This window comes from Heterodontus francisci, chromosome 1 (assembly GCF_036365525.1).
Source record: "Heterodontus francisci isolate sHetFra1 chromosome 1, sHetFra1.hap1, whole genome shotgun sequence".
Taxonomy (NCBI): domain Eukaryota; kingdom Metazoa; phylum Chordata; class Chondrichthyes; order Heterodontiformes; family Heterodontidae; genus Heterodontus; species Heterodontus francisci.
Genome location: NC_090371.1, coordinates 269,915,334 through 269,929,516, shown reverse-complemented (window position 1 = coordinate 269,929,516; position 14,183 = coordinate 269,915,334). Strand labels below are relative to the sequence as shown.

The following is a 14,183-nucleotide window of genomic DNA, read 5'->3' as shown; positions in this document are numbered from 1 at the left end:
CACTTTAGCCCCGCCTTTATGGCTGCCCGCCAGCTCTGGCGAATGCTGGCAACTGACTCCCACGACTTGTGATCAATGTCACAGGATTTCATGTCACGTTTGCAGACGTCTTTAAAGCGGAGACATGGACGGCCGGTGGGTCTGATACCAGCGGCGTGCTCGCTGTACAATGTGTCTTTGGGGATCCTGCCATCTTCCATGCGGTTCACATGGCCAAGCCATCTCAAGCGCCGCTGACTCAGTAGTGTGTATAAGCTGGGGATGTTGGCCACCTCGAGGACTTCTGTGTTGGAGATACGGTCCTGCCACCTGATACCAAGTATTCTCCGGAGGCAGCGAAGATGGAATGAATTGAGACGCCGCTCTTGGCTGACATACGCTGTCCAGGCTTCGCTGCCAGAGAGCAGGGTACTGAGGACACAGGCTTGATACACTCGGACTTTTGTGTTCCGTGTCAGGGCGCCATTTTCCCACACTCTCTTGGCCAGTCTGGACAACAAGCGCATCCCATGATTTCTGCATCGAGAGACAGGTTACTGGTGATAGTTGAGCCTAGGTAGGTGAACTCTTGAACCACTTCCAGAGCGTGGTCACCAATATTGATGGATGGAGCATTTCTGACGTCCTGCCCCATGATGTTCGTTTTCTTGAGGCTGATGGTTAGGCCAAATTCATTGCAGGCAGCCGCAAACCTGTCGATGAGACTCTGCAGTAACATAACCACTACACTATTGCCCCCTGCAATTTTTCCCCATATTGTGCTTGATGCGCATTACCTGAGCATCCTTGAAGTCGATGGGAAGCTGGCACCTGTAACAGGTCGGAGAATTTAAATTCCATTGTGATGACACAGGAATGATGTCCTACCCCATCCATGCCATTTTCCTGAGTTCCTGCCTGGCCCAAGAGGAGGATGACCCAGAGAAAGTAGGCATTACAGGTTGTGGTCATCCCTTTCAAACTGAAGGATCTAAAAAGGCGCTGCCAAAGATCATCCCAGCGCTTCCAGAAAGGTCAATTGGAATTTTTAAGAGGTTTGCAAGGCAAAGCATAGTGCTTCCTGTATTATGATATATACTGAATGTATACGTCATTGTGTGTAATCCTGTATATATTGTGAGTGTTTGTCAGTGTGTGTATTTTTGCATATACAGATGTATAGAATTGCTGTATTCCTGCATGTACTGTGTGTATATCACTGCATTTCTATATATAATGAGCATGCATAACATTAAATATATTCTTGTTTATGTTGAAAACTTGAAATAATCAGCTAAGCAGAAACAAGGAGACATGAGTATATGAACACTTTTTATTCAAGTTCTCTTTTTTTTACCTCGACAAAACAACATACATCATAGAAACATCATGACACGACAGCTATAGCGAAAAACAGGATGTCGTACATAAATAAAATTAACAAAATACTTTCAAGATTCCTGGGGTGAAGCAGGTGTTACAAAGTGTAGAAACAGCACGATATTTTGCACGTTACAGTTATTGCAAACAGGCTGTTAGTTTCTGGAACACTACTCCAGTTCTCGGGGCAGCCTCTAATTTAACTATGCTCCGCATCTTAATGAACCTTATACACACTTGGTTGCATTGAGAATGTTGGGCTGTATAGATTATGGATACAAAGCATGTCTCAAAATTCCATGCCCAATAATACATTACACCCATCACCTTCCCCCATTCCATTATTGGCAGCGTTAAGCCTTATATTCTTTCTAGTGTGGCTGAGGAATGCTCACTTCCCAAGTGCAAAGAAGAGGAAATGGGGGAACAGATCTGTGTGGCCAGGTCTCTACCCAGCTTGCTTTGCCCTAGGATATTCCAGGCCTTTCTCTGAGTGTGAGCCTGTAGCTACACCCAGATGGAGCGCAACCATGATAATGAAAGGAGAGAATGCATGCCCAAGCCTCCTGCCTTATTTTCCTCATTTCTTGTGTGGGGTCCACAGGTCCAGTGCCCCGCCCTGCTCAGATTGGATGATTACGGGGAAGGGGGCACCAGAAGACACGTTCCATCTTTGTGGGGTGCTCAAGAAGATCTTCACGCCTGGCGGCATTCTGGCTTTTGTTTTTGGATAGCAGCCGGAAAACTCCGTTGTAACAGTGGCTAGATCGCCCATCTTCCCTCCCGTCCTGGCACTGAGTGTTGCCAGACCCCTTCCAGTTATAATTAAAATAATCTTAATGTCATAAGTGGACTGAGTTACAATAAACAACATTTTCAATGTGAAGCACGAATACAGAAAGGCTCACAATCATAATATACTGGAGCATTAAGCACCTCCATTCAGAGAACTGAAATGAAGCAGCTTTACAGAAATGACCATCTCTATGGCAATCCCAAAGGAGATTCAAGAAGAGCTTCACTGCCCTTTCATCTTCAAGTCATTGGCACTCATTTTAGTGTTTACTTTTAGATACAAATGGAACCCTGATAGTTCTCTCAATTATTATCACTGTATCCTTTCATTTGCTTTGAATATTCTGCATTCACTTTGTATCTTAAAACCGCTGGCTGGCCCACTGCTGGCTAAACAACTTTACCCAGCAAATAACTTAGTCACATTGTTTGGGAAGGTCTCAGTTTCCATCCCCAGTCTTGGTTATGTTAGGTCATCTCAGCTGGGACAGTGGTACAGTTCCTACAATTGACCTCCTTAACCATGGGTTAGGGAGGGGAAAGGTCATGGTTCCCATAACCACAGAGTTTAAAGCACAGAATAAGGCCACTTTGTCCATTGTGGCTGCAATGGTTCTTTGCTAAGGCAGTCCAAAACCATCCCCACTGCCTCACTGTAACCTTGTACCTTACTCTGCATCAAATATTCAACCAATTTTCCTTTAAAAGCTCAATGGAGTCCGCCTCAACCATTCCATATGGTCAAGCATTCCATGCTCAAAATTCTTTCTGTGTAAAGAAATTTCTCTTGCCTTCTCTCCTCTTAGTGACAATTTTAAGTTGATTATCCCTTGTCATTTAGTTACCATCCAGAGGAAATAGCCTTTCACTATTCACTGATTCACCGTCTGAGGCTGAACCAGAGTATTTGCAACCTTGGGGTCATACTTGACCCCTAGATGAGCTTCTGACCACATATCTGCACCATTACTAAGACCGCCTATGTCCGCCTGCATAATGTCGACCAACTCGCCCCTGCCTCAACTCATCTGCTGCTGAAACCCTCATTCATAATGTTCTTTATCTATAGACTTGACTATTCCAAAACACTCCTTGCTAGCCTCCCACATTCTACCCTCCATAAACTTGAGGTCACCCAAACTCTGCTGCCTGTGTCCTAACTCGCACCAAGGCCCTTTCTCCCATCAGCTCCGTGCTTGCTGACCTACACTGGTTCACAATTAAGCAATGCCTCTATTTTAAAGTTCTCATCCTTACTCTTAAATCCCTCCATGACCTTGCCCCTCACTATCTCTGTAATCTCTTCCAGCTCCACAACCCTGCTAGATATCTCCGCTCCTCTAATTCTGACCTCAGTGTCAAAATTTGCTTTATAACATTTCTATGAAGCACCTTGGGAGGTTTTATTAAGTTAAAGGTGCCACATAAATAAAAGTTGTTGTTCTTGTATCAAAAACCTTCATAATTATAAAAAGTTTTGTAATTTCAAAACCTCTATTAACTCTCCTCTTGGTCTTCTCTGTTCAGTGGAAATAATCCTAGAATCTTAACTCTCTCTTCACAACTATAGTTTCCCATTATGTTGGTGAATCTCTTTGGATTGCCATGTATAATAAGGGTGCCCAAAGCTGTGCACAATACCCCAACTGTAACAGCGCCTTGTATAAATGTATTATTATTTCTGTACTCTTGCTGTGTATGCCCATATTTACAAAACCTGAATATACTCTGAAGATAAAAACCGTGAGGAATGCAATGGGAAACCATTTCAGCTACTCTTCCATAGTAAGTAGTTCATTCATCTCATGTGTCAGATTTGAGTTAGGATCTGTCCTAAGACAGAATCCAATGGATGGATGGATAGTACCAAATAGATCCTGCCCAAGAATCTATTCTTGGCTTGAAACTTCGGGCTGGCCAGATGAACTGTAATTGTATTTTCCAGTCCTGTACATTCCTATGGTCTTAGCAGCAGTACAGTGATAAAGTGACCCTGTTTATATAAAAAAGACCTTCCTCTTCTACCAATAGCTAAGATGGCAATAAATTGGAAAATGACTGCAATGACAGTAGAGGATTGGTCTGCCCTACTGCCCCATTTTTCAAAATAGGCCCCAGTGGATGTGAAAACCTACAAATTGCGCCATCCTGATATCATCCAAATTCCTGGGCTCAGGAACATCTACATAAAGTGGAGAGGTACTCACATCAGTGCTGGCACAGCTGAGGCCCCTGTTGGGTGAGATGGAGGAAATTAGTTGTGGAGGAACATGACTGGGAAAGTACCGGCAGGATCAGGCAAAGATGCTTCTTCTTCATAAAAAGGCTGGTATCTATAGCAACTACAGCCATAAGGAAACCGACCAAGCAAAATGTAGTGGGGACCTGTTTCCGCAGAATGGGATGCTGATGTATACTAACAATGTTCATTTCATGTAGGTGTACATTATATTTGGAAACAACAGAGGTGGTCAGATGGGAATTCCAGAGGATGGCATCATCCCACTACTTCTGCCTCTTTTCCTGACTTCACAACTGAAGAGGGTGTAAGGAAACCACCCTCACTGTGTGAGGAACCTCCAGTGCAGACCAAATAGGGTGGAGTGAATGCAGCAAAAAATCCAGCCATGCCCAGCCCAGTACTGCCATGAAACTACCAAAAGATTGGTTATATTTGGATCCAATGTGATAAGTGATTGTGAGGTGCAATACTTAAAGTATGAAGTAATTCTTCTGCTTCATCTCGTTAAGCATTAAAGCAAGTCCCAAATTGATGGAGTTATTTAAGATTTGTGCCATTTCAGTGATCCACGATTTGGGTCTTACAGCCCACAGGTAGTTAAAGCCACCAACTAATGATTCAACACAAGATAGCACGATCAGAATCTATTCCTACTTTGGCTCGCCATCACAAAAGTCTCAACCTAGAAAACTTTGTGATCAGCTGGACACTTTCCTACAATAAAAGAAGCTGCAGAGTGGACACAGAAATAAATGATCATCTTTAGCCCTTCCAACACAAAGCTTCATACTGCAGGAGTGCATGCCAGGAATTTGGGCACAGCCCTGATTTGTGGGTAAAGGTCCTGCTCATTGAAATAACTCGATGGTGTGCCCTGAATTCCTGATATACACAAAAATAAATCTCAGTGTAGAAAACTAAAGACAGAACTGAAATAAAAGCAGAAAATGCTGGAATACTCAGTAGGTCAGGCAGCATCTGTGGAGAGGGAAGCAGAGTTAATGTTTCAGGTTGATGACCTTTCATCAGAACTGGAAAAAGTTAGAGACCTATCAAGTTTTAAGCAAGCACAGAAGCAGGGAAAGGGGAGGAGGGGAGTAAAGAAAAACAAAAGGTGTGCTCTGTGATTGGATGGATAGCAGGAGAAATTGAATGATAAAAGGGATGATGGTGCAATGCAAAAGGGGATGGCAATGGAAGTAAAAGATGAGTCTTTGATTCTGTTATTCCCTTTTGCATCTTCAATGTCGACAGCCGCCATCTGAAAAAATGGGACCAGAGGTTATGATCTGAAATTGCTGAACTCAATGCTGAGCCCAGAAAGCTGTAAAGTGCCTAGTTGAAAGATGAGGTGCTGCTCTTCGAGCTTACGTTGAGCTTCATTGGAACAGTGTAGGAGCCCGAGGACAAAGGTCAGAGCGGGAGTGGTGCAGAGAATAAAAATGACAGGCAACCAGAAGCTCAGAGTCATGCTTGTGAACTGAACAGAGATTAGATGCAAATCGGTCATCCTATCTGTGTTTGGACTCCCCATTGTAGAGGAGATGGCATAGTGAGCAGCAAATACAGTATACTAAACTGAAAGAAGTACAAATAAATCACTGTTTCACCTGCAAGGAGTGTTTGGGGCCTTGGATGGTGAGGAGAGAGGGGGTAAAAGGGCACTTGTTGCATCTCCTGCACTTGCATGGACAGGTGCTGTAGGAAGGGGAGGGAGTGTTGGGGGTGACGGAGGAGTGGACCAGGGTGTCGCAGAGGGAGGTCTCTGCAGAATGCTAAAAGGGGAGGGAAGGGGAAGATGTGTTTGGTGGTGGCATCCTGCTGAAGGTGACAGAAATGTTAGAGAATGATCCATTGAATGTGGAGGCTGGTGGGGTGGAAGGTGAAGACAAGGAGAACCCTATCGTGATTCCGAGAGAGAGGGGAAGAGGTGTGAGCTGAAGTGCAGGAATTGGGGCAGACATGGTCGAGGCCCTTGTCAACCACGGCGAGCGGAATCCTTCATTGAGGAAAAAGGAAGACGTATCAGATGCTCTGGCATCATCAAAACAGATGAGGTAGATACGGAGAAAGGAGCAGGAGTCTTCTGAGGAAGAGGGTGGGAGGTAATGTCAAGATAGCTGTGGAAGTCAGTGACCTTATAGGAGATATTGGTCAATAGCCTATACCCAGAAATCACAACATCTTAGAAATTAACAGTATAAAAGGAGGCCATTTGGCCCATCGTGTCTGTGCCAGCCAAAAAGCAGCTATCCAGCCTAATCCCACTTTTCAGCTCTTGATCTGTAGCCTTCTACATTACAGCACTTCAAGTGCATATCGGAATACTTTTTAAAAATGTGATGAGGGATTCTACCTCTTTCCCCCTTTCGGACAGTGAGTTCTAGATCCCCACCGCCCTCTGGGAGAATAAAATTTCTCTGCAGCTCCCCTCGGATCCATTACCAATTGCTTTAAATCTATGGTCCCTGGTTATTGACCTCTCAGCTAAAGGAAATAGGTTCTTCCTATCTATTCTATCTTAGGGGGTCTCAATTTTATACACCTCAATTAAATCTCCCCTCAGCCTCCTCTATTCCGAAGAAACCAACCCCAGACTAACCTCATAGACAAAAATTCTCCAGTCCAGGCAAATCGTAAATCTCCTCTGTACTCTCTCGAGTATGATCACATCCTTTCTGTAATGCGGTGACTAGAACAGTACGCAGTACTCTAGCTGTGGACAAACTATTGTTTTATATAGATTTAGCATAACGTCCCTGCTCTTACATTCTATGCTTCGGCTAAAGAAAGTAAAGAAAAGAAAGTATCCTGTATGCCTTCTTAACCGCCTTGTCAACCTGTCCTGCAACTTTCAGGGATCTATGGACATGCACTCCAAGTTTCCTCTGTTCCTCTACACTTCTCAGCATCCTCCCATTTATTGTGTAGTTCCTTGCCTTGTTTGCTCTTCCCAAACATATTACCTCACACTTCTCTGGATTGAATTCTATTTGCCACTATTCTGCCCACCTGACCAGTTCATTGATATCTTCCTGCAATCCACATCTTTCCTCTTCACCGTCAACCACATGCCAATTTTTGTATCATCTGCAATATTCTTAATATGTCTGTACATTTAAGTCTAAATCATTGATATATACCAAGAAAAGCAAGCGATCTAGTATTGAGCCCTGTGGAACACCACTGGAAACAGCATTCCAGTCACAAAAACACCCTTTGACCATTACCCTTTGCATCCTGCCACTGAACCAATTTTGGATCCAACTTGCCACTTTTCCTTCAATTCCATTTGCTTTTCTGATCTGTCTGTCATGTGGGACCTTGACAAAAGTCTTGCTAAAATCCATGTAGACTACATCAAACATGCTATTCTCAGCAACTCGCCTCGTTAACTCCTCAGAAAATTCAGATTACAGACGCAACTTTCCTTTAACAGAAATGGAGACAGAGAAGTCAATGAAAGGAAGAGAAGAATTGGAGATGGACCATGTGAAGGTGAGGGAAGGGAAGTTGGAAGCAAAGTCGATGAAATTTTCCAGCTCAGGGCGAGAGCAGGAAGTAGCACTGATATAGTCATCAGTGGACTGGAAAAAGAGGTGAGGGAAGGGACCTGAGTCGGACTGAAATAATGAATGTTCCACAAATGCCATGAAAAGGCAGGCATAGCTGGGACCCATGTGGTTCCCAAAGCAATATTTTTAATTTGGAGGAAGTGAGTAGAGTCAAAGAAGAAGTTTTTCAATGCAAGAACAAGTTCAGCGAGGTGGAGGAGCAGGTTGAGGGCTGGTTGGGTCTCCGTTCAAGGAAAAAGCTCTCAGGCCATCTTGTTGGGTGATGGAGGTGAGACGGGATTGGACATCCATGATGAAAAGACGACGACTGGGGCCAGGAAACTGTTAATGTGGTAGAGGACATTGGAAGAATCGCAGACGCAAGTGGGAAGAGACTGGACAAAGGGAGGAAAAATAGAGCCGAGATAGGAAGAAATCAGTGCAGTGGGGCAAGAATTGGCTGAAACAATGGGCTACCAGGGCAGTCCTGTTTGTGGATTATGCGAAGGAGGTAGACGCAGGCTGTTGTGGTTTGGGGGATTATGAGTTTGGAGGCCATGGAAAGTAGATCTCCAAAAATGAGGTCAGTGACCATCTTAAAAACGATGGCTTGATGTCTGGTGGTGAGGTGATGGTCCAGCACCAATGAATCTGTTTTGGTGAAATTACACATGATGAAGATAAATGCAGTTAGCATCAAATTTTCCCAGGTCAGTCATAATTTAGAGCAATGCAGAGTAAAGCTCCCTCGGCTTGACCCCCACAACAGGCTCTAACCCTTACCTCAGAAGAAAGGCCCTACTTGCTCCACTGTCATATTTCTATAGTCTTGCCTGACTATCATTTCTCAGCGTGAGCTGAGTTCATGTAGTTTTGTGCTGTGACTCACCCACTAGGACCTAGATTAAGACTATTTAAACTTAAATCATGCAAGACCTATAGAGCCAGAAGAATGTGGAAACTTGCGTCCCATCAGTCTGGCCAGGATTCAAACCCAAGTCTTAAAAGAGAAATGGCAGTGTGCTAACCCACTCCACCTTAGTGTTGCAATATAATGTTGAGTTGGAAAAATGTATTGACTCTGCATAATTCTATGAGATAGTAATTAAAATACATCATTGGCAAATGTTGCATTTTATGGACAGCTTACTATACGTTTCCAACGGTCATTTTCTCCCCAGCAAATGGGTAAAGCCTTTTCAGATTCACCTCAGATTCTGTCGTGCTTGTTCCCATTTTTCCTGTAATGTTGTCATTTTCTCACAACTTGGGAGCCTTCCCATTGTTTTAGGATGCAAGCCCAAGGCTGGCTTATCTGTACAATACAACACATTGTTAGCATTATGAAGTTAACAACCGGAAATTCAAGCAGTTCTCAAATTAACACAAAATGTGAATGAAAAGTAATAATATTTCATTATTCTGACCTGTCAAAAGGATTTTGTGTTGCTCCTGCTGCAGTTTTGTCTGGACACTCAAAGCTATCAACTAACATTGAAACAAGCTGTTAGAACTCACGAGAAAAGAGACAAATTTCGCAGAGCAAATAAGACACCTGAAGCACTGATAATCCTGCTTCTAGAAACATATATCTTCATACACCTGGAACTTGACAGTTCTGCAGCATATAAGCAGGCATTTGGTTTTTGGATGAATATTTAGGTGAATATTTGGGTGGATATTTTGATATTCAAAATCAGTTCCTGGAATTTTCTCTGGGATTCTCTTGATCAGCTGCCGAAAAACTTTAACAAGCATGAGAAAAGTTTCCAATAATCTACCAAACAAAATTAAAAGAGGCACAAAATTTCAATTAGATATTATGATGGGAGAGGCACTGAAACAGGCCATTCGGCCCAACAGGTCCATGCCGGTGTTTATGCTCCACATAAGCCTCCTCCCACCCCACAACATCTCACTCTATCAGCATATCCTTCTATGCCTGTCTCCGTCATGTATTTATCTAGCGTCCCCTTAAATATATGTATGTTATTCACCTCAACCACTGCTTGTGGTAGCAAGTTCCACATTCTCACCACTCTCTGGGTAAAGACGTTTCTCCTGAATTCCTTATTGGATTTATCAATGACCATCACATATTTATAGCACACTTCTTCTAAGATGAGTCACTCTATCAAGTCCATTTAACCTTGTGTACGACTGCCTTTCAGAAAACATTTAGATCCAAGTCATGCCTAGTGTCAGCTACATCATTGTACTCACCAGCATTGTTTGTTGCCAAAGTCACACAATGATGCTTTTGAGAAGGATTCAACAAAAAAGCATTGCAGCAGTATAACGACTGAAATACTATGGAATGATAGTTCTTCCATTGTGTAATATTAGATTCCAGCTATAAGTAATTATATTGATAGCCTCATTCTATCTGTTGTATAGCATCATTGAAACATTGCTGAATTGTCATAAATATGACATATAACTTTGTAAATATGTAAAAAATATGGAAATTTGCTGCTGTAAACTTCCCTTTTTTGTATTGTTCCACACTGGATGCATTCAGCTTTTAGAACTGAGATCATCATCAAATAAAAATATTTCTACGTTACTCCTAAATGGACTATTAAAAGATCAATTTCAGATAATACAAAGAAATTTGAGGACTGGCCAAAATGGATTAAATGGAAAGCAATCTCACTGAGCCAAAACTACAGGGGGAGGCAGTGGCGTAGTGGTATTGTCACTGGACTAGTAACCCAGAGACCCAGGGTATTACTCTGACATGGGTTCAAATCCCACCTCAGCAGAAGGTGGAATTTGAATTTGATTAATAAATCTGGAATTAAAAAGCTAGTCTAATGATGGCCATGAAACCATTGTTGATTGTTGTAAAAAACCATCTGGTTCACTAATGTCCTTTAGGGGAGGAAATCTGCTGTTCTTACCTGGTCTGGTCGACATGTGACTCCAGACCCACAGCAATGTGGTTGACTCTTACATGCCCTCTGAAATGGCCGAGCAAGCCACTCAGTTGTACCTAACCGCTACGAAGTCAATAAAAAGGAATGAAACCGGATGGACCACCCGGCATCGACCTAGGCACCGGAAACGACAATGGCAAACCCAGCCCTGTTGACCCTGCAAAGTCCACCTTATTAACATCTGGGGGTTTGTGCCAAAGTTGGGAGAGCTGTCCCACAGACTAGTCAAGCAACAGCCTGACATAGTCATACTCACAGAATCATACCTGACAGACAAAGTCCCAGACACTGCCATCACCATCCCCGGGTATGTCCTGTCCCAACGGCAGGACAGACCCAGCAGAGGTGGCGGTACAGTGGTAGACAGTAGGGAGGGAGTTGCTGGGAGTCCTCAACATCGGCTCTGGACCCCATGATGTCTAATGACATCAGATCAAACATGGGCAAGGAACCTCCTGCTGATTACCACCTACTGCCCTCCCTCGGCTGATCAGTCAGTACTCCTCCATGTTGAACAGCACTTGGAGGAGCATTGAGGGTGACGAGGGCACAGAATGTACTCTGGGTGGGGGACTTCAATGTCCATCCCCAAGAGTGGCTCGGTAGCACCACTACTGACCGAGCTGGCCGAGTCCTAAAGGACATATCTGCTAGACTGGGTATGCGGCAGGTGATGAGGGAACCAACAAGAGGGAAAACATACTTGACCTCGTCCTCACCAATCTGCCTGTCGCATGTCCATGACAGTATTGATAGGAGTGACCACCGCACAGTCTTTGTGGAGATGAAGTCCCTCCATCATGTTGTGTGGCACTACCAATGTGCTAAATGGGATAGATTTCGAACAGCTCTAGCAATGCAAAACTGGGCAACCATGAGGCACTGTGGGCCATCAGCAGCAGCAGAATTGTACTTAACCACAATCTGTAACCTCATGGCCCGGCATATCCACCACTCTACCATTACCATCAAGCCAGGAGACCAACCTTGGTTCAATGTAGAGTGCAGGAGGGCATGCCAGGAGCAGCACCAGGCATACCTCAAAATGAGGTGTCAACTTGGTGAAGCTACAACACAGGACCATCTGCGTGCAAAACTGCGTAAGCAGCATGCGATAGACAGAGCTAAGCGATCCCATAACCAACGGATCAGATCTACGCTCCGCAGTCCTGCCACATCCAGCTGTGAATGGTAGTGGACAATTAAACAGCTAACTGGAGGAGGTGGCTCCACAAATATCCCCATCCTCGATGGGGGAGCCCAGCACATCAGTGTGAAACATAAGGCTGAAGCATTTGCAACAATCTTCAGCCAGAAGTGACGAGTTGATGATCCATCTCGGCCTTCTCCTGAAGTCCCCAGCATCACAGATGCCAGACTTCAGCCAATTCGATTCACTCCACGTGATATCAAGAAACGATTGAAGGCACTGGATACTGCAAAAGCTATGGGTCCTGACAATATTCTGGCAATAGTACTGAAGACCTGTGCACCAGAACTTGCCGCGCCCTTAGCCAAGCTGTTCCAGTACAGCTACAACACTGGCATCTACCCTGCAATGTGGAAAATTGCCCAGGTATGTCCTGTACACAAAAGGTAGGACAAGTCCAACCCGGCCAATTACCGCCCCATCAGTCTACTCTCAATCATCAGTAAAGTGATGGAAGGTGTCATCAACAGTGCCATCAAGGGTCACTTGCTTATAAATAACCTGCTCAGTGACGCTCAGTTTGGGTTCCACCAGGGCCACTCAGCTCCTGACCTCATCACAGCCTTGGTTCAAACACGGACAAAAGAGCTGAACTCAAGAGGTGAGGTGAGAGTAATTGCCCTTGACATCAAGGCAGCATTTGACCGAGTATGGCATCAAGGAGCCCTAGCAAAATTGAGGTCAATGGGAATCGGGAGAAAACCGTCCGCTGGCTGGAGTCATACCTAGCACAAAGGAAAATGGTTGTGGTTGCTGGAGGTCAATCATCTGAGCTCCAGGACATCACTGCAGGAGTTCCTCAGGGTAGTGTCCTAGGCCCAACCATCTTCAGCTGCTTCATCAATGACCTTCCTTCAATCATAAGGTCAGAAGTGGGGACATTCGCTGATGATTGCACAATGTTCAGCACCATTCGTGACTCCTCAGATACTGAAGCAGTCCGTGTAGAAATGCAGAAAGACTTGGACAGTATCCAGGTTTGGGCTGATAAGTGGCAAGTAACATTTGCGCCACAAAAGTGCCAGGCAATGACCATCTCCAACAAGAGAGAATCTAACCATCTCCCCTTGACATTCAATGGCATTACCATCGCTGAATCCCCCTCTATCAACATCCTATGAGTTACCATTGACCAGAAACTGAAATGGAGTAGCCATATAAATACCGTGGCTACAAGAGCAGGTCAGAGGCTAGGAATCCTGCGGCGAGTAACTCACCTCCTGACTCCCCAAAACCTGTCCACCATCTACAAGGCACAAATCAGGAGTGTGATGGAATACTCTCCACTTGCCTGGATGGGTGCAACTCCAATAACACTCCAGAAGCTCGACACCATCCAGGACAAAGCAGCCCGCTTGATTGGCACCCCATCTACAAACATTCACTCCCTCCACCACCGACGCACAGTGGCAGCAGTGTGTAGCTTCTACAAGATGCACTGCAGCAATGCACCAAGGCTCCTTAGACAGCACCTTCCAAACCCGCGACCTCTACCAACTAGAAGGACAAGGGCAGCAAATGCATGGGAACACTACCAACTGCAAGTTCCCCTCCAAGTCACACACCATCCTGACGTGGAACTATATCGTTGTTCCTTCACTGTCGCTGGGTCAATATCCTGAACTCCCTTCCTAACAACACTGTGGGTGTACCTACCCCACATGGACTGCAGCGGTTCAAGAAGGCAGCTCACCACCACCTTCTCAAGGGCAATTAGGGGTGGACAATAAATGCTGGCCTGGCCAGCAACGCCCACATCCCATGAATCAAGAAAAAAAATTCATCTGGAAATTCCAACAACCCCACACTGCATACATAGGATCATGAGTCTGGACTCAATGGGTCGAATGATTTCCTTCTGTACCATTATGACTCTATGACATGCCGTGATTCTAGTTTAACATCTATTAAACAAAGTGTGAAGTAATTTTTTTGTTACTTTGGGAAGATAATTTTTTTTCCCCAAGTGGACCTTTATTAGAATCACAAGTGATCAATCAAGTGCAGACTAGAACATTACTTAAAGAGGAATTGAATATATGTATTTAAAACAGAAAAATATGGAAGAATATAGGAAAAAGGCA

At 44.4% G+C, this 14,183-nt stretch overlaps 1 protein-coding gene across 1 annotated transcript in view; it reads right to left on the bottom strand.

The window, feature by feature from the left end:
- Window positions 1-1,329: 1,329 nt before the first annotated feature.
- LOC137372596 (uncharacterized) overlaps window positions 1,330-14,183 on the bottom strand; it is a 77,667-nt gene continuing 64,813 nt past the window's right edge. The window contains exons 16-19 of the mRNA XM_068036570.1: window positions 9,378-9,438; window positions 9,160-9,265; window positions 4,362-4,386; window positions 1,330-2,171 (exon numbers count right to left, since the gene is read on the bottom strand). Coding sequence (XP_067892671.1) covers window positions 1,983-2,171; window positions 4,362-4,386; window positions 9,160-9,265; window positions 9,378-9,438 — 381 coding nt within the window. The 3' untranslated portion in view covers window positions 1,330-1,982. The remainder of the gene's footprint in view (window positions 2,172-4,361; window positions 4,387-9,159; window positions 9,266-9,377; window positions 9,439-14,183) is intronic.